Source organism: Nilaparvata lugens, chromosome 10 (genome assembly GCF_014356525.2).
Source record: "Nilaparvata lugens isolate BPH chromosome 10, ASM1435652v1, whole genome shotgun sequence".
NCBI lineage: Eukaryota > Metazoa > Arthropoda > Insecta > Hemiptera > Delphacidae > Nilaparvata > Nilaparvata lugens.
This window is the reverse complement of record NC_052513.1, coordinates 17,401,975-17,422,070: the sequence shown is the minus strand read 5'-3', so window position 1 is coordinate 17,422,070 and position 20,096 is coordinate 17,401,975. Positions and strand designations below refer to the sequence as shown.

The window sequence follows — 20,096 nt, the reverse complement described above, 5'->3', positions numbered from 1 at the left end:
TGTTTAAAAATAATATTGTTTTATTGTTAATTAGTATTGTTATTATTTATAAAATATAAATGTTTCTAGTGGTCACCCTCTATTACATCAGACATACCGGTATCAGATATCTTCTATAGAAGACAGAGGCAAGGCAGAGGATCGGCCACTTTGTCCTCATATCGTTCTCCACTGCCATTATAACGTGGACCTCACTATAAACGATTTCTAACAATACCAACTCAACAAAAAGAAATTTAAATGTATTCTCACCGTCAAGGTTTTTTGAAGTCAGATGTTGGAGACTGCTTTCATAATCCGTTTAAGCACAGCGGTTGTCAGAAGAATGAAAAAATCATTCCGACTCGATAAGTCTTTCACAGCCAACTGTAAAACAATAATTGGTTCATTTAAGTTTGTTCGGATGTTGAAGTATTCTTCACAGTTCAATAAAAATTCCAGTGTAGTAGTGAAAATGATCTGAAGTCTATCTATCCATATTTGTTCTGGGCCCGGTTTTTAGAACTCTTATTAGATCTAATCAATCATTAAATCATATACCCAGTTTTCATTTTTTCAAATCTAATAAACCACAAAATTTAAAGGAATGATGATTAATTAGATTTAATAAGAGTCCAAGATACCGGACCATAGACTGCATGTGACAATATTTTTTTCGTTTGTGAACTATTTTAACGACACTACAGTCTGATATCTTTGAATATTAGTTATTAAAACTAGTGGAGCGCTTTCGGATTTTTAGAATCCATTCTCAACACACTGTATTAGACTGTTAGTAGTGCCGTTCAAATAGTTCACAAAAAGGATAATCACTTGCAGTTTGTCATGGATAATGAAATAGATGAGTAATATTTGTTTATTATTTTTCTCAATGATAACATCATCCTCTCTATTTATATTTTTTCTAGTTCAGAGATTGACAATGGTGACAATCAGAGATTGACAATGGTGTAATAACCGAAACCGGTCTTTCTAATTATCAATAAATCAGTGGTTTTTTGACAATTTCTTAGTCTTTTTCATTCAATATTTTTTCTAGGCCTGGTTACTATAGTGAGGTCTACGTTATAATGGCAGTGAAGAAAGATAGGAGAACAACGTTGCCGAACCACAGTCTGCCTTCTATAGACGGTAGCTGATACAGGTTTATTGATCTAATATTAACTGGTCACTCTCGTTTAAAATAATCATCAATTATAATTTATTATGCAAGAAATTAGGTATATTTTTAGATAATTTTATAATGAATTTTCATAATTAAGAGACAAGTTAAGAGACAATCTGGCAACAGAGCTAAGCGAGAAAGAGATACGCTTTGTTGAATGATAGACAAGGATAGCAATATCATTGCTAATTAAACACAGCCATTATAACGTGGACCTCACTATATGACACTTATTAGATCTAATGAGCCATTGAATATAATAGGTTTAATGGTCATTCGATTTTATAAGAGTCCTGGAAACTGAACCCTAGTCCGGTTTGAGATATCATGTAACAACATTTTTGTATGATTCTTTTCAATTATAACATAAGTTACAACTGGTGACGTAGACTTTGATATCCACTTTACACAACATAGGTGATAATAAAAATGTATATTATAAGTCTATTATGAATAATTTGCAACATAGATAGAGACTTTTACTATTAAAGAAGCTTTATTACTATTTTTGAATGTTGTGTTATGATAAAAACCTGAGCTGAGCCAAAATTACTCACAATTTATTATAAATAATTCAACAGTAATATATTACACATTATCAAAGTAATACAGTATATAACATCTAAAATATGAGAGAGGAAGGAGAGACTGAGGAAAACGCACTAAGGTAAAAAAAACAATTTAGTAATAGACTAGCCAATAATCTAAGAGTAGAATTATATTTAATGTAAAGTCACAAAATTGAGTTTAAAGTAGAGAAAGCAAGGAAAATAAATCCCTAATAAAATAGTTTGATCAGTCTTCCCTTCATGAAAGGGGAGAAGGAGATAGGAGGGAATGAGGTGGATTCAAGTATTAGAAGACATTATATTTGTATTTATAATTAGTTAAAAAAAATTGTATAATTCTATTTTTAATTATTTGAATAAAATGGTAGAAAGCCTATAATTTTTATAATGAATATTCATACATTTTTTTGTTCATCAATTGCTTCTATTTTTATTCTAACAACATTATTAGAATCCTTCAATATTAAAAAACTGAAGACGACATTTGAAAAGTAATAGCACGGAGTAAAAACAAAATTCCTTCTTATGTGGTGATAGGCACAAAAATAGACATTACACTATAATTTGTTATAATAAAATTCTCGAGGACTGAAGATTAGAGTCTTTGATAGGCCACATATTCATGAATCTGCAAAAGTAAAAAGAAGGTTTCTTCATGTTCCCTGAATATCTCAAGTAGCTCTTGCTAAACCGATGATAATGTAGATTTATGTTCTTAGAAGAAACAATCCTCAGAAAGAAGTTGAACAGTAGCCTACTATCAACGAAAAACCTTGATGTTTGGTGAGGAGTGATCTATAACTTAATGTGACTCTGAAAAAGTATAAAAAAATAAATAAAAATAGTGGAACGGAAAAGCATGAATGCAAAATTGTGAGTCCTGTAAGGACTAATTTTGAAACATTTGAAAACAAAGACGGCATCTAGTCTTTGTATTTAAAATGACAATAATGAGATGAATAACAAACAGAAAGTAAGAATCAAATCAAGTTCTCTCATCATCTTTGATTGAAAAATGTGACGTTGAAGGAAAACTATGGGCTATGCGCATTCTAATTTAAAATTAGGGACGAATTATCCACTATAATTCCCTAATCATGTAATGATTTGCTCTAATTTGATTAGTGTAACCAATCACTTGACAGTACAGAACTTGAAAGAAGATTCTTGTTAATCAGAATTGAACAATAATAGAACATTTGTAAATGAAAATTGATGTATTATTGGAGAATTTACAAGAAAATGAAAAGTAAGAGACAGAATACAAGTAAAAACCAGCAAAAAGCATAAATTGAACAGCTTTTTGGCAATGCATTCAACTTACCATACACTATTTTTCACTTGATTTCAACACTGTGGCTCTGATAATTCTGTAAATTAATGCCAAAATGTACAGATATGGTTGCAATATTAATTTTTACATAAATTTAACAACAATTTTTACATTATTTACAAAATACTGTACGCAAGACACAATTTTCACAACCATCGAAACGTTGATGATGATTATGATGATAGCGAACAGATGTTCGATTTTCACGGCCTCTGGTATCACGTCGTAACGTAACAAAAAAACTTTTTCACATCCACAGACGGGTGGTATCAAATCGCTAATCTATCAAATGCTGATTTATCGAACTGTACACCTTCGATTTTTTTATTAATGTCTCTCCTCTTTACTCTCATCTGCTCGTCTCGTCAAAACTCCGAAGTGTCTCATGCCTGACTGCTTGAGACTGTTGCCTGCATGAAATTTGAGATCTATCAGTTAACATAATTGGTTTCATAGTCTTTTTCAATAATAATCAATGCTGTATTGTAGCTGAGAGGCAAGTAATGCCTGATAAGCAACAATATGCATGTTTCTTTTTCTTTTAATTACATAAAATTATGTAGCTGAACCCAGTTTCTTGCACAAAAAGTCAATGTGATAATGCTACATCATGTTTTTAGACCATATGGTTCTAGTTTGTTTTTTGCTGATGACATCATTTTTCTTTTAATTACATAAAATTATGTAGCTGAACCCAGTTTCTTGCACAAAAAGTCAATGTGATAATGCTAAATCATGTTTTTAGACCATATGGTTCTAGTTTGTTTTTTGCTGATGACATCACAATCATTGGTAAGGACGGACGGTCTATGATGCCAAATTCAAGGCCAATGCACTCTTCTCCAAGGCCGGAATTCACTTGGACTATTTTTATGAGGACTTTGCTGGTTTGTGAAGCTGCCTACAGTTTACTGGTATGCAATGTTTTTGTATTACTTGACACAATTTATCCAGGAAAACCTGGCCTTGATCAACTGAATATTTAGATACTCAGCTTAGACTCAAACAATAGTAGAATAAAAATAATACGAATTCAAAGACACATCAAGCATTGTGGAACAGTGGAACAGCAACAGTGGATTGGAGAACTATCGATAAATATCGAAGGTTAGCAGAGTCGTTCGGTTCATCAGTATACGATCGATTGGTGATTCGATACTACCCTTACGCGGATGTGAAAATTTTCTCGCTTATTACATTTGCCAATTCCAATCATAATCATAACCAACATGGTGGTGACTGGTGTTTGTCAAAGTGTTCGATTTGTTGTTTATGGCAAAGGGTGTGCGTGTAAAATGAATTATTAAGAATTAAATTGTTTTTTACATTTAGTAAATATGTTCGAGAGACTGTTACCAATGAAAGACTGTCACTAATGAAAACATGGCTGCTAAAACTATTCTTAAGTTTTTGTTTGTTTCATTTTTGATAAAGAGTGAGTATGGTTATTTTTTTGTCTAACTTCTGCTGGTTTTGTTTTGCTTCATGTGTAATCGATCGGATCCTCTATTTATAAACCTGTTCTAAAAATAGAATAGTCAACATTTATTGACAATTTCAAAATTAAGTTACTCCTTTTTCATTGTAACCTTGACAAGAAGTAACATTTCAATGGGCATGCTCTTCTAATTCCAAATTGAATTATTATTTGCCAATCACATTAACTTTATTGAATATTCAGATATAAAATTTTATCTCATGTAGAAGTCTTCAGCACTGGAAATTTTCTCATAAAACTTTTAAAATTCTATTTGTACAAATGTTGTAGAATACCAACTAAGAGTTCTGTCTTTGTTATGAAAATGTAAAACACTTGAATTGTAATCAATCATATGTCTTTAATTTATATCATTATTGATCTGGCAATGTATTGAAGCTCTAGAAAGAAGGAAGGAAAACTATGTTGAGATGTAGGTTAGAACATAAATGTTTAGGCTACCCTAGTCTCCCAATGTATAGAAACTTAATTTAACTGGATTAGAAATCTTCTAAATTTCCCCTCTTAAATCAATATTTTATACTTTTTCAACATTGGATAACCTAACTAATCTTCTATAATTCAATGTCCATTCATCTTAATAGGCTTATCATTTCTATCTTGATTTGCTAACGCCTACCTATATCATCCTTTGCAAAATGAGTTTATTTTTGTTTTGATTCAAAACTTATACCTTATACCTTCTTCTTTACCCACACTTGTAGGATCGATGGAATCATGTCATGAAAAAAAAAAACACTGATCACTTTGTCAAAACTGATTGCTACCTCACTTTTCTGTACTTCCAGAAGGTCTAAAGTCACTTTTCTGTACTTCCAGAAGGTTTAACCTCACTTTTCTGAATTTCCAGAAGGTTTAACCTCACTTTTCTGAATTTCCAGAAGGTTTAACCTCACTTTTCTGTACTTTCAGTAGGTCTAACCTAACTTTTCTGTATTTCTGGAAGGTCCAACCTCACTTTTCTGTACTTCCAGAAGGTTAACCTCACTTTTCTGTATTTCTGGAAGGTCCAACCTCACTTTTCTGTACTTCCAGAAGGTTTAACCTCACTTTTCTGTACTTCCAGAAGGTCTAACCTCACTTTTCTGTACGTCCAGAAGGTCTAACATCACTTTTCTAAATTGCAGAAGGTCCAACCTCACTTTTCTAAATTGCAGAAGGTCTAACATCACTTTTCTGTACTTCCAGAAGGTCTAACCTCACTTTTCTGTACTTCCAGAAGGTTTAACCTCACTTTTCTGTATTTCCAGAGGGTTAAACCTCACTTTTCTGTATTTTCAGAAGGTTTAACCTCACTTTTCTGTACTTCCGGATGGTTCAACCATATTTTTCTGTACTTTCAGAAGGTCTAACCTAACTTTTCTGTATTACCAGAAGGTCTAACCTCACTTTTCTGTACTTTCAGAAGGTCTAACCTCACTTTTCTGTACTTGCAGAAGGTCTAACCTTACTTTCTGTACTTCCAGAATGTCTAACCTCAATTTCTTATTTCCAGAAGGTATAACCTCCTCCTCCGACGACGCGGCGTCGACTGAAGAGGACACAGATGACCTTCACGAGCAGAGCGTAGACGAGGGCAGCAATCTGACCTTGAGATGTCCTTCGCCGCTAGCATCGACAGATAGCATAGTAGAGTGGATCCGGGAGCGTCGCAACGAGCACATGACTACTAGAGAGGACGGTACTCTCCAGCTGGTCAACCTCAAACGCCGCGACTCGGGAGTCTATAACTGCTATGTGATAGATGGGGCCGACAACTCGGTGAAACTGCATCGACGGATTTTGTTGCATGTTCGCAGTGAGTTTTTGGCGATATTTATTCAAATTTATTAGCATTTTAGTTTAGTTTATTTATAAATACATGTCTGGGGTGAGTAGGTGATGGAGGAAGAGGAAGAGAAGGAGAAGAGATAGAAGAAGAAGGGAGAGGAAGCGAAAATGATGATGAATACGAAGAAGTCGTGTTGAAGAAGAAGACATTTGAAAACTTGAAGTACGGTAATGAAATTTTGAAGAACTGAGAATAGGCCTACAACCATCCTCGGTTCAAATCAAATTTCATTTATTCAAGTAGTTGCATATAGAAGACAAGCTGCAGGTGGACTTGTAGACCAGTTTGAGATTGTTTCATGAGTTAGTATGGCAGACAGACAGACAGAAAAAAATATATTTATTTCAAAAAAATGCATTTTACATACAAAGTAATAATCTTATGTACTCATTATCAATATAAAACAACAACAACGAATAAAATCAACCTCATGAATACAGTAAGCCAAGTAAATCTTTAGAAAATGGTCTGCATGGGCAAAAAATGCCTGTGCGCAAACCAGCGTTGCAGATGGCAGTCCATCTACAGAGCCACACGAAACAACCTATCTGCGGCCATCTCTCGTTATGTGTGTATTGATTGTTTTATATTTTGACGAAGTCTGTCTAACGACTGCCGGTCATGGACTGGGTATACTGAAATACTGAAGCTTCACTACATTGAAGCTCAAAGTCGGTTAAATTAAGGCTGTGCAAAGGCTAAAATTAAACTTTTTACTCGTGATATTTTTCAAAGTTTTTTCATTTATATATCATCAAGCTATCAAAATGAAAACGTTTTCTCAGGAAAACTTTTTCTTCTGATCATTACTTTTTGAGATATGGGCGCCTAAAGTTTAAATTTTTGGGACAGAACATTTAAAAAAGAGATAAATCCATGAGATTTAGAAGATGGATTCTTAATGGTATTGTTGATCTAGTAAAACAAAAATTTTCTGAAAATATCAATTTTCACTTTCCTTGCCCTATTACCATAGGTAAGGAAAGTATTGCTTTCCGAAAAAAATTAAGATACCCCAATTTCTAAATTTCTATATGTTTCTAGGTCCCCTGAGTCCAAAAAAGTGATTTTTGGGTATTGGTCTGTATGTGTGTGTGTGTGTGTGGTGTGTGTGTGTGTGTGTGTGTGTGTGTGTGTGTGTGTGTGTGTGTATGTATGAGTGTATGTGCGTCTGTGTACACGATATCTCATCTCCCAATTAACGTAATGACTTGAAATTTGGAACTTGAAGTTCTTCCCCATAAGGATCCGACACGAACAATTTCGATCAAATTCAATTAAAGATGGCGGCTAAAATGGCGAAAATGTTGTCAAAAACAGGGTTTTTCGCGATTTTCTCAAAAACGGCTCCAACGATTTTGATCAAATTCATACCTTAAATAGTCATTGATAAGCTCTATCAACTGCCACAAGTCTCATATCTGTAAAAATTCCAGGAGCTTCGCCTCATCTATGCAAAGTTTGATTTTAGATTCTCAAGTATCAGGCTTCAGATACAATTTAAACAAAACATTCTAAGTGGAAAAGATATAGCATGAAAATCTCTACAATTAATGTTCAGTAACGTTTCCACTTAAAATTGAAAATAAGCTCGAAATTCGAGAAAATGTTATTATTTCAATTGCAACCTGTTGGCAACTGTTGATTCTATTAAATCATTCACTATGAAGAAAAAATCTGGTGTGGTACACTCACACAACTTTCCTTGCTCATATTCGAAACTACGATCAGACTTTTGTATATGTGTATATATAATTGTTTTCAGAGTACTTTTTCCTTTGTGTAAATTGTGAAATTCAATGATTTTTTTAGTCATCATTTTTTTAAAGTCGTCAAAACAGCTGTTCTACAGATGAAATATCTCGACTATGTGTTCTTTTTATGAACTGCTCTACCTACCTACCTCATGCACGAGAAGGAGGTTACAAAGTCCATTCCTCAAGGATGGGGTGGACCCCCCATTAGTTTCCCAGAAAGGAGACTCATGCCAGTTAATAGAGCTGATAAATAACTTTCCAGAGTATGAATTTGAAAAAAATCGGTCAAGTTATTTTGAAAAAATCGTGAAAAACATGGTTTTTTAGTAATTATCCGCCATTTTTCTCAAGAATATTACGGAGCTCCTGCAATTTTCCAAGGAAAAGACTCATGTCATTTGATAGGACTTATGAATAGCTACCATTGGCTTGAATTTGAAGAAAATCGTTAGAGCCGTTTTCGAGAAAACCGTGAAAAACCTGGTTTTTGGTCATTATCCGCCATTTTTCTCAAGAATATTACGGAGCTCATGGAATTTTCCCAGAAATGAGACTCATGCCAGTTGATAGTGCTTATGAATATCTATCCATGGTATGAATTTGAAGTAAATCGTTAGAGCTGTTTTCGAGAAAACGGTGAAAAACATGGATTTTTAGTCATTATCCGCCATTTTTCTCAAGAATATTACGGAGCTCCTGAAATTTTCCCAGAAATGAAACTTATGCCAGTTGATAGGGCTTAAAATAGCTATCCATGGTATAATTTGAAGAAAATCGTTGGAGCCGTTTTCGAGAAAACCGTGAAAAACCTTCTTATTTAGTCATTTTCCGCCATTTTTCTCAAGAATATTACGGAGCTCCTGAAATTTTCCCAGAAATGAGACTTAAAAATATCACGAGTAGAAAGTTTATTTTCAGCCTTTGCACAGCCTTAAGAATCTGTAGGCTATGCAAAATTACAAGTAAATCAGTCCAGTAGATGAGACTTGATGATGCGTCAATAGTTATTTGTGCAACTAGTGCGCAAAGTGACAGTTTGCTGCACCGAAAGAAACGTTTACGCCCGAGCCGTAGGCGAGGGCGGAATGGTTTCTTGAGTGCAGCAGAGAAACTTTGCTCACGTATTTCACATTAAATTTTTCCTACAGTTACCATTGAATATGAAAAGTGGGTAATTATTGGTAAAATTCCCTGAAATCCATCAAATGTTTGTGTGTGTTATGCTGTTATTAATAAAAACCTTAATTTATTTAAAATTGAATAATGTAGTAGTAAATGAATGAAGGCGGCTGTCACTTATGTGTGGCTGTCGCTGTCATCCACTGCCTTAATATTATTATAACGTGCACCACAACACTATACCACAGTTACCAACTTAATTTTGATTTTGCTGCACTGGTGCTACATATAACCTACTAACTATTTTGCGTTGCCATGTTGCAAATCTGGAGTGCAGAAAAACATTTTCCCGCACTAGAGCGGAAAAGTGATTCGTTGCGTTCTGTAATCAGTGCACAAATGGTCACTTTTCAAGGTACCTGTAGGAAAACATAATTTTCCTATCCCGTACTTATATAAGCCAGTTCTCTCCTTTATCATAGTATAGATTTCTAGATGATTGATCATGTTTTTGTTTGTCTTCTAGGCGCCCCGCCACAGCTAGTCAACGTGACCGTTCACCCGTCGACGATACTAGCGCTGCTGCGATGGGACGTGGCTGATTCGGGAGGCTACCCCATCACCCACTTTACGGCCCAATACAGGCTGGCCCACACCACACCCGGGCATCCGCCGGACATCTGGCATCCTGTCAAACCGCCCCGTATCAGTGCCTCTGCCGTGAGTAATAAATAACATTACATTAATTACTTTATAGATCTATTCAACTCAATTTTACTTTCCTTGCCCTATTACCATAGGTAAGGAAAGTATTGCTTTCCGAAAAAAAATTAAGATACCCCAATTTCTAAATTTCTATACGTTTCAAGGTCCCCTGAGTCCAAAAAAGTGGTTTATGGGTATTGGTCTGTATATGTATGTGTGTGTGTGTGTGTGTGTGTGTGTGAGTGTGTGTGTGTGTATGAGTGTATGTGCGTCTGTGTACACAATATCTCATCTCCCAATTAACGGGATGAAGCCATCTTGAAGAATTGATTGTCAAAAAGTGATAATTCTCAGATGGTAAATCTTGAACTTTACATTAGTTTGTATGAAATCATTTTTGCCCCTCCCACTAATGTTTTATGGCGTTTTTAAAAGTTCCCGTTATTCTGTGTCACCCTTTATAACATATGTATTTTCATTTATCATATTTTCTTTGTATCATGGTAGGCTATTAGCTTTACTATCTAGTGAACCAATTCTTGCAATCTGTTTTATTTCTATGCTCACATGTTTGTCCATCTAGTAAACTGATTATTGCAATTTCTAGTTTTTGAATGAAAAAGACTGAGAAATTGTCAAAAAACCACTGATTTATTGATAATTAGAAAGACCGGTTTCGGTTATTACACCATTGTCAATCTCTGATAAACTAGATTCTAGTTTTTGTTGAGTTCGTTCTGTCTTTTGTTTGCAATATGTTTTATTTCTAGTTTTTGATTGGTTTGTTTGATTGCAGACGCAGATAGACATCTACCAGTTGGAGCCGAACTCTACATATCAGTTTCAAGTTTGGGCCAACAATAAGCTAGGCATGGGTGAGGTGGTCATGCTAGAAGGGTGCACACATCATGATAATCAGGAAATAGGTCAGTTCAAATCAATCATTTCTCAATCTATCAGAACAACTTTTTCAACAATGTCACTGTTTTATTATTGTAAACACATGATGAACACATTTCTCTTCCGATCATTTCATTATGATAATCAGGAAATAGGTCAGTTATCATCAATCATTTCTCAATTGAAATCAACAATAATTATTTTTAATTGAAAAAATTATTTTCTCTCCACTTTCATCTCTTTGTCTTCTCCACTTTCTCATCTTCTATTCTATTTTGTCGTCTCTCCATCTCTCTCTCACTCTCACTCTCTCTCTCTCTCTCTCTCTCTCTCTCTCTCTCTCTCTCTCTCTCTCTCTCTCTCTCTCTCTTTGGTAGAGGGTTAGTGGTAAGGATATTCTAAATATTCTTTCCGAAGAATGGACATTGATATGTCCAAAGCTCCGCCTTATAGTTATGCGCCGTATCTATAGTTATTCCAAATTGCTTTTTTCATATCATATAGGCTACAGTTCAATAATTATTTTCTTAGTCTATATTATGTAAATTCATCTATAATTTTGTTGTATTGTAAGCTATTGTATATAAGTGTATAAGCCAGTATATATTGTAATCTACATAAATAAAGTACTCAATCAATCTCTCCCACTGTCTCCCACGGTCGTGTGTTGATGGGAATGAGATTATTTTATATCCTTTTAAAGAATCGAAAATTATTATTTGTTGAAACACCGCCGACTCGTGTAGCTACATCACAATATTATAGTATCGTTATTCATATTGAATAACTATATCATTTTCTATCCCCACACTGATGCAGTTCGTTTTTTGGTTATGAGGAAAGATAATAAACATTATTCTTTATTGATTCATACAATAAGTACATCATGAAAATGATAGGGAGGGAAAAATGAGGTAACCTTGTGCTATTCCTCTCCCAAATTTAGATAAGGTTACACATAGTCCGAAATAGGTTGAGTCTTGTAGTTGTTCACTTCACAAAATTTTCAGTCCTTAATTATTTTCACAGAGTAGATTATTAAATTTACATGCTTCAAAACCAAACATAGAAGAAATATTTCACATTATTGAAATAAATATCGGGGTACCCAGCTTCGCTCGTTATTTTTATTTATTGATAAACAGAACACAATTCTTTAAAATGATCGTGTTTAAATTTAACAGCTGAATATACGTCAGCTTATGAATTTCGGGGATGAGATATTTCGATTTTCCACAGAGTGCGTCTCACTCAGTTTTTTACTATCCACAGACGACGAAAGTCTCAGCTGTTTTTCCAAGGATGAATTATCCTTTTAATGTCGTTCAGCAAGTTTTCCCAGGGATGAGACCTAGTGCAATCAAATTTTTATATTTTCTTGTTTTTTCCCTTTTTGTGTATTTGAGAAGTTGATATTGTGGTAATTATTCATATTGAATGAAAAAGACTAAGAAATTGTCAAAAAACCACTGATTTATTGATAATTAGAAAGACCGGTTTCGGTTATTACACCATTGTCAATCTCTGATTGACTCTTCTGATTGAAGAGTCAATCAGAGATTGACAATGGTGTAATAACCGAAACCGGTCTTTCTAATTATCAATAAATCAGTGGTTTTTTGACAATTTCTTAGTCTTTTTCATTCAATAAGAATTTTTATATCATAAACCTACTATGTTCCAAATTTCGTGAAAATCTTTACAGCCGTTTTCGATATCCATTGGACATAAATTACCATAAATAAATATAGATAACCAAATATAAAAATATAAACAGAATTTGCTCGCTTAATATAATAGGATAAATATCAAAATATTTCATCTCAATTATGAAAATTTATTATTAAATCATTAAAAAATTAATTTTCTTGATATAAATAGCGTATTTGGGATAGAATAACTGATCATGATTAGAAATAATTAACAATTATTTCTACTATTGTATCAGATATACCGAGATGACTTTAATGTCGTTCTATCATTTTCACTGATTTTATAACGTTGCTATCTACTCTAGGAGGCGGTGATAACAGAAAATTGGCAAATCTGTCTTCCTATAATTCCCACTGACTTGAAACGTGTTTGGATTTGAAGCATCTAAATTTGAAAATCAACTTTGTGAAAATAATTGAGAATTGAAACTTTTGTGGAGTGAACAACTACAAGACTTAACCTATTTCGGACTATGTGTAACCTCATCTAAATTTGGGAGAGGAATAGCACAAGGTTAGACTACCTTATTTTTTTTCTCTCCCTATCATTTTGATGATGAACTTATTGTATAAATCTATAAAGAAGCTATGAATACAAGACGAACTGAATAACTTGAATAGGGTATTTCGGACTATGTGTAACCTTATCTAAATTTGGGAGAGGAATAGCACAAGGTTACCTTATTTTTTCTCCCCCTATCATTTTGATGATGAACTACTTATTGTATAAATCAATAAAGAAGCTATGAATACAAGACGAACTGAATAACGTGAATAGTGTATTTCGGACTATGTGTAACATTATCTAAATTTGGGAGAGGAATAGCTCAAGGTTACCTTATTTTTTTCTCTCCCTATCATTTTGATGATGTACTTATTGTATGAATCAATAAAGAATCTCAACCAACCAGAATCGAACTATAGTTGAATCCAACAAGACTTAACCTATTTCGGACTATGCGTAACCTTATCCAAATTAGGGAGAGGAATAGCACAAGGTTACCTTATTACTTTCCTTGCCCTATTACCATAGGTAAGGAAAGTATTGCTTTCCAAAAAAATTTAAGGTACCCTAATTTCATGTTTTCTATACGTTTCAAGGTCCCCTGAGTCCAAAAACATGATTTTTGGGTGTTGGTCTGTGTGTGTGTGTGTGTGTGTGTGTCTGTGAACACGATAACTCCATTCCTAATTAACCGATTGACTTGAAATTTTAAACTTAAGGTCCTTATACCATGAGTATCCGACAATAAGAAATTCAATAAAATTCAATTCAAAATGGCGGATAATGTCTAAAAAACCATGTTTTTCACGGTTTTCTCGAAAACGGGTCTAACGATTTTCTTCAAATTTAAATCATGGATAGCTATTTATAAGCCCTATCAACTGACATGAGTCTCATTTCTGGGAAAATTGCAGGAGCTCCTTAATATTCCTGAGAAGAATGAATTTTGTTAAATTTCTATCACGATTTTCTCAAAAATGACTTGACCCATTTTTTTCAAATTCATACCCTGTATAGTTATATATCAGCTCTATTAACTAGCATGAGTCTCCTCCCTGAGAAACTAACAGGGGGTCCACCCCATCCTTGAGAAATTTACATTGTAACCTTCTTCTCGTGCGTGAGGTAGGTAGGTAGAGCATTTTATTCAAAATAACACATGTCGATATTTTATTTGTAGAACAGCTGTTTTGACAACTATTAAAAATCCTCAAATTTCATAATTCAAACAAAGGAAAATGTACTCTGAAAACAATAACAATAGTATAATCGTAGTTTTCATAAAATTATTTAGCCGCTAATCGGCATAATGTTATTCCCCTAGATTATCCTCGTTTAAGAATGAGGCTTATAGATCAATGAGCAAGGAAAGTTGTGTGAGTGTACTACACCAGATTTTTTCTATTGAAATATATTTTGATGATGTACCGTACTCATTGTATGAATCAATAAAGAATCTCAACCAACCAGAATCTAACTATAGTTGAATGGCGTATGATGATTTGATTGTTTTGATCAATTATCTGTACATTTCTGGTGTCTCAAGTACTTGAAATTAAAACCTACACGAAAAAGTGATTATGATTATGAAGGATTGAATAATTGTTTTGAACTTGTAACCGCCCACTTGGTCTTGAGCTATAGATTTTGAAGTGCTAGACTATAGTGAGGTCCACGTTATAATGGCAGTGTTTGATTAGCAATGGTATTGCTATCCTTGTCTATCATTCAACAAAGCACATAGCGCTATCTCTTTCTCGCTTTGCTCTGCTGCCAGATCGTCCTTTAACATACTCACTGATTGTACGATATAAATTTGAGAGTATTTTGAGGTATATTGAGGTCCACGTTATAATGGCAGTGTTTGATTAGCAATGGTATTGCTATCCTTGTCGTTCATTCAGCAAAGCACATAGCGCTATCTCTTTCTCGCTTTGCTCTGTAGCCAGATCGTCTTTTAACAATGTCTTGTATATTCTAAATGTTGTAGATCTAGGACGCTACCAGCATTTCTTTCATAAACAGTACCTGATTGTGTTTTCTTCCTATCCATGTTATAATGGCAGTGATAAAGATAGAAGAATATTGATGCCGATTCTCTGCATTAATTAATTATATTTCTACACTGTCAAAAACATAATTGGCATCGTTGTGGACCTAGAAAAGGATAGTACCACCGGCTTTGTCGAATGATAGACAAGGATAGCAAAACATAAGTTGATCAAATACTGTCATTATAACGTGGACCTCACTATAAGTTTTATCTTGTATTCTTGTGTTTCATCTTGTATTCTTGTGTATTATCTTGTATTTTTGTATTTTATCTTGTACCTCTTGTGTCTTATTGTGTTTTATAATGTATTCTTGTGTTTTATCTTGTATTATTGTGTTGTAGAACTAGGACGCCACCTTCTGGAGGGCGCCGAGACGTTTGACACGCGCGTGTGGGTGGTCGCCGTGGCAGTGGTGATGGGCACACTGCTTGTGCTTGCACTTGGCACCTGCTATGCGCTCTACACTGAATGTCGCACGCGTCCGCACGTGCCACTGAGCAAGCGCTACCTCAGGATCCCCACCACCTCCTCGACTACCAACCACTCGTCTGCATCCACCTCCACCTACTCGTGTCTCAGTAAGTACTCCAGTCGAGGAAGGGTTCTTCTTCTTCTTCTTCCAGCTTCTTCTTATTATTTTTCTTCTGTCATTGTTGTCTTCTTCTCCTCTACTTCCTCCTCCTTCTTCTCCCACTCCCTCCTCCACATGGATGCAAATAACATCTTTTCTTTCCTCCAGTATTGCTAATGTGATCTATAGTGAGGTCCACGTTATAATGGCAGTGGATAAAGATTGGAGAATAGCGATGCCGATTCTCTGAATTAATTAATAATATTTCTACACTGTCAAAAACATAATTGGCATCGTTGTGGACCTAGAAAAGTTATAAGTTACCACCGGCTTTGTCGAATGATAGACAAGGATAGCAATTCCAAAGTTGAACAAATACTGTCATTATAACGTGGACCTCACTATATATTATTTTCTTTGATACTGTATTTGTAATTGATTATACTGATGCAGTACTGTTAAATAATTATTTATCTCTTAAGTTTGATTTAATTTTACTGTCAATTTTTGTAAATGTTACCATAGGCAAGAGCCTTGTAACAATTATCAATAAATATCTATCTATCTATCCTTATATCCTGGTTCATCTGAATTTATCTGGTTTCTGGTCACTAATTATTCATTTATATTACAGTAGGCCTAATATAAAAATATTATTCATCCATTCATTAGTTCAAAATAATTCATAATTAAAATAATATTGGAAGAGCAAAAACAGACGAAACCTTTAATAGTCCTCTTGCAAATTTAAATGGAAGCAATAAAAAAGAATTGTTTATGAAATATCCATGTTGAAGTATTCAATATCCATGTTTCATCTAAATTCTGTTGACTTAATTATTCATTTATTCAATAGTACAAAATATCTTATAATTAAAATGATATTGGAAGAGCGCAAAAACAGGCAAACCTCTGAATACTCCTCTACCAAATTTAGACTATGCAAAACTTCTGAAAATTTCCAATTTTTTTTAAGGGCCGGTTTGCGAGCTCGGGTTTTAGCTAAGTTCTAGAGTTTAAACAGCTGGGGTCAGAAAATTGGCTTTCCGAAACAGGGCATAGTCGTAGTCCACGTTCAAATTAAATTTCGAAAAACTAGAAAATTGAACACAAAATAAAATAAAGAGAAAATAGTGTAAGTTTCATCTATTTTGAATTATTAGGGCCGATTTCCGAGTTCGGGATTTATTAAGTTCTAGACTTTAAACAGCTGGAGTCGGAAAATTGGCTTTCCAATACGGGGAGTAGTCGTAGTAAATAGTTGCAGCAAAATAAATCTTTGTTTTCTAATTTCTATAATTGGAAATGCTTTTTCGCCACACTGCACAGAAAGCAGCTTTTTTCCAGTCCCTACGTAGATCTGAAAGACATTGTTTGCAGACGACTCTCGTCTGACGTCAGAACAGGTTTCTTTCCGGCCTAGGCCGGAAAAAGTACCCTTTCCAGCCGCTATCATGGAACTAAGAAAGGTGATCAAAAAACAGCTGATCAAAAAACTTTTCATTATTTGTGTTCATTATTCAATAATTAAAACATTTATAATAATATCATCTTATTGTCATTTGAAAGGATAAAAAAGTATAAACTCAACCTCCCACATAATTGAACATCATCTTTTAGGCTATTTAGACAAATCAGAATAAAAAATAAAAATACTTGTACAATTTCCTGATATTCAGATTTGCTAGAGCTATCACCTTCCACTTCTGCTTTCGTAAGTGCTTAGTAAACAACTATTCTCATATTTATATATTGTTTATTTTTGTGTGTGGCGAAAAATAGCGCTCGCACCACGGGCAAAAATGTTTTTCCGGCTCTCAATCTTTTCTAGTCCTCGGCCTACGGCCTCGGACTTGAAAACCGATTTCGAGCCGGAAAAATTTCATTTTCTACTCTAGGTGCGAAATATACTATTTCTTGACGAAATGAAACATTCGTAAATAATTCAAAATAGCTGAAGCTTTACACTATTCCCTCTTTATTTTATTTTGGGTTCAATTATGTAGTTTTTCTAAATTTAATTTAAACGTGCACTAAGACTACGCCCTGTTTCGGAAAGCCAATTTTCTGACTCCAGCTGTTTAAAGTCTAGAAGTTGGCTGAATCCCGAGGTTGGAAACCGGCCACAAAACTCCTCTTCCAAATTTAGATTATGCAATACTTCTGTAAACTTCCAAATCTCTTTGAAATCTTTGAATAATAATTCTAAATTTCAGCCAATTTTCTGACTCCAGCTGTTTAAAGTCTAGAAGTTAGCTAAATCCCGAGGTTGGAAACCGGCCACAAAACTCCTCTTCCAAATTTAGATTATGCAATACTTCTGTAAACTTCCAAATCTCTTTGAAATCATTGAATAATTCTAAATTTCAGCCAATTTTCTGACTCCAGCTGTTTAAAGTCTAGAAGTTGGCTGAATCCCGAGCTCGGAAACCGGCCACAAAACTCCTCTCCCAAATTTTGATTATGCAATACTTCTGTAAACTTTCAAATCTCTTTGAAATCTTTGAGTAATTCCAAATTTTAGCCAATTTTCTGACTACAGCTGTTTAAAGTCTAGAAGTTAGCTAAATCCCGAGGTTGGAAACCGGCCACAAAACTCCTCTTCCAAATTTAGATTATGCAATACTTCTGTAAACTTTCAAATCTCTTTGAAATCTTTGAATAATTCTAAATTTTAGCCAATTTTCTGACTACAGCTGTTTAAAGTCTAGAAGTTAGCTAAATCCCGAGGTTGGAAACCGGCACAAAACTCCTCTTCCAAATTTAGATTATGCAATACTTCTGTAAACTTTCATATCTCTTTGAAATCTTTGAATAATTCTAAATTTTAGCCAATTTTCTGACTACAGCTGTTTAAAGTCTAGAAGTTAGCTAAATCCCGAGGTTGAAAACCGGCCACAAAACTCCTCTTCCAAATTTAGATTATGCAATACTTCTGTAAACTTTCAAATCTCTTTGAAATCATTGAATAATTCTAAATTTCAGCCAATTTTCTGACTCCAGCTGTTTAAAGTCTAGAAGTTGGCTGAATCCTGAGCTCGGAAACCGGCCACAAAACTCCTCTCCCAAATTTTGATTATGCAATAATTCTGTAAACTTTCAAATCTCTTTGAAATCTTTGAATAATTATAAATTTTAATTTAATTGTTTACAGTGCACCCCGACGACCAGGAAACAATGGAACTTGTGCCCAACATAATCCTGAATCCCGGTTACCATGAAGACCGACAAACAGAATGGATCGAGCCGGACGAGAACTGCAACGACACGACAACGATACGACTCAACAACAACAGTGTCGTACAGCCGATGACGTATCGGGTCTGACAAGGCGCCTCTAAACTGGCCTGCGACATGTCGCGCGACAAAATGCTGCAAGGAGACATGCTGCTGCGACAAAATGTTGCACGGAAACATTTTGCAGCAGGGGAATGTTACACGGAAACATGCTGCAGCGACAAAATGTTGCAGCGACAAATTGTTTCACGGAAACATGTTTCAGCGATAAAATGTTGCATGGAAACATGTTGCAGCGACAAAATGTTGCATGGAAACATGTTTCAGCGATAAAATGTTGCATGGAAACATGTTGCAGCGACAAAATGTTGCATGGAAACATGCTTCAGCGACAAAATGTTGCATGGAAACATGTTTCAGCGACAAAATGTTGCATGGAAACATGTTGCAGCGACAAAATGTTGCATGGAAACATGTTTCAGCGATAAAATGTTGCAAGGAAACATGTTGCAGCGACAAAATGTTGCATGGAAACATGTTGCAGCGACAAAATGTTGCAGCGTCAAAATAAGTCACCACTAGCGCCTAAGTCATCACAGCTATAACCATGTCAACGCCAATCTACACTGCAACACAGCGACAACATTTTCAGATAAGCTTTACTATGTTGATTAACCATTGTTGTTCTTATTGATGAAATAGCTTAGCTATAAAACACTTATCGGGCTACTTTTAAATTAATAAAACAAATTAAAATCTTATAGCACCCTTTATTTAAAAAAAAAATTTAAATTAGTTGACCAACTAGTTTCGGTGAATATCACTGAAACTAGTTGTTTTACTATTTTAAAGTTTTTTTAAAATAAAGGGTGCTATAAGATTTTATTTTGTTTTATTAGCTTAGCTATATATACAGAGTGTCCCTACAGTGGATTACACGTTATAATGGCAGTATTTGATCAACATTGGTGTGTTGCTATCCTTGTCTATCATTCGACAAAGCAGATAGCGCTATCCTTCTCCACCTACGTCACGTTGTAACGGCAGTATTTGATCAACATTGGTGTGTTGCTATCCTTGTCTATCATTAGACAAAGCAGATAGCGATATCCTTTTCCACCTACGTCACGTTATAACGGC

General features: G+C 34.5%; 1 protein-coding gene across 1 annotated transcript; it reads left to right on the top strand.

Annotated features, from left to right (window-relative positions):
• Positions 1-4,268: 4,268 nt before the first annotated feature.
• LOC111064545 lies at positions 4,269-19,746 on the top strand. Its single transcript, XM_022352294.2, has 6 exons — positions 4,269-4,502; positions 6,061-6,363; positions 9,799-9,992; positions 10,774-10,903; positions 15,490-15,726; positions 18,874-19,746. The coding sequence occupies exons 1-6, from the start codon at positions 4,451-4,453 to the stop codon at positions 19,044-19,046; spliced, it is 1,089 nt and encodes a 362-aa protein (XP_022207986.2). The 5' UTR covers positions 4,269-4,450; the 3' UTR covers positions 19,047-19,746.
• The last annotated feature ends 350 nt before the right edge of the window (positions 19,747-20,096 follow it).

Coding starts and splice junctions, on each gene's coding strand:
- LOC111064545 (XM_022352294.2), top strand. CDS start 4,451: ATGGCTGCTAAAACTATTCTTAAGTTTTTGTTTGTTTCATTTTTGATA. Junction 6,364..9,798: donor GATTTTGTTGCATGTTCGCA/GTGAGTTTTTGG, acceptor TTTGTCTTCTAG/GCGCCCCGCCACAGCTAGTC. Junction 9,993..10,773: donor CCCGTATCAGTGCCTCTGCC/GTGAGTAATAAA, acceptor GTTTGATTGCAG/ACGCAGATAGACATCTACCA.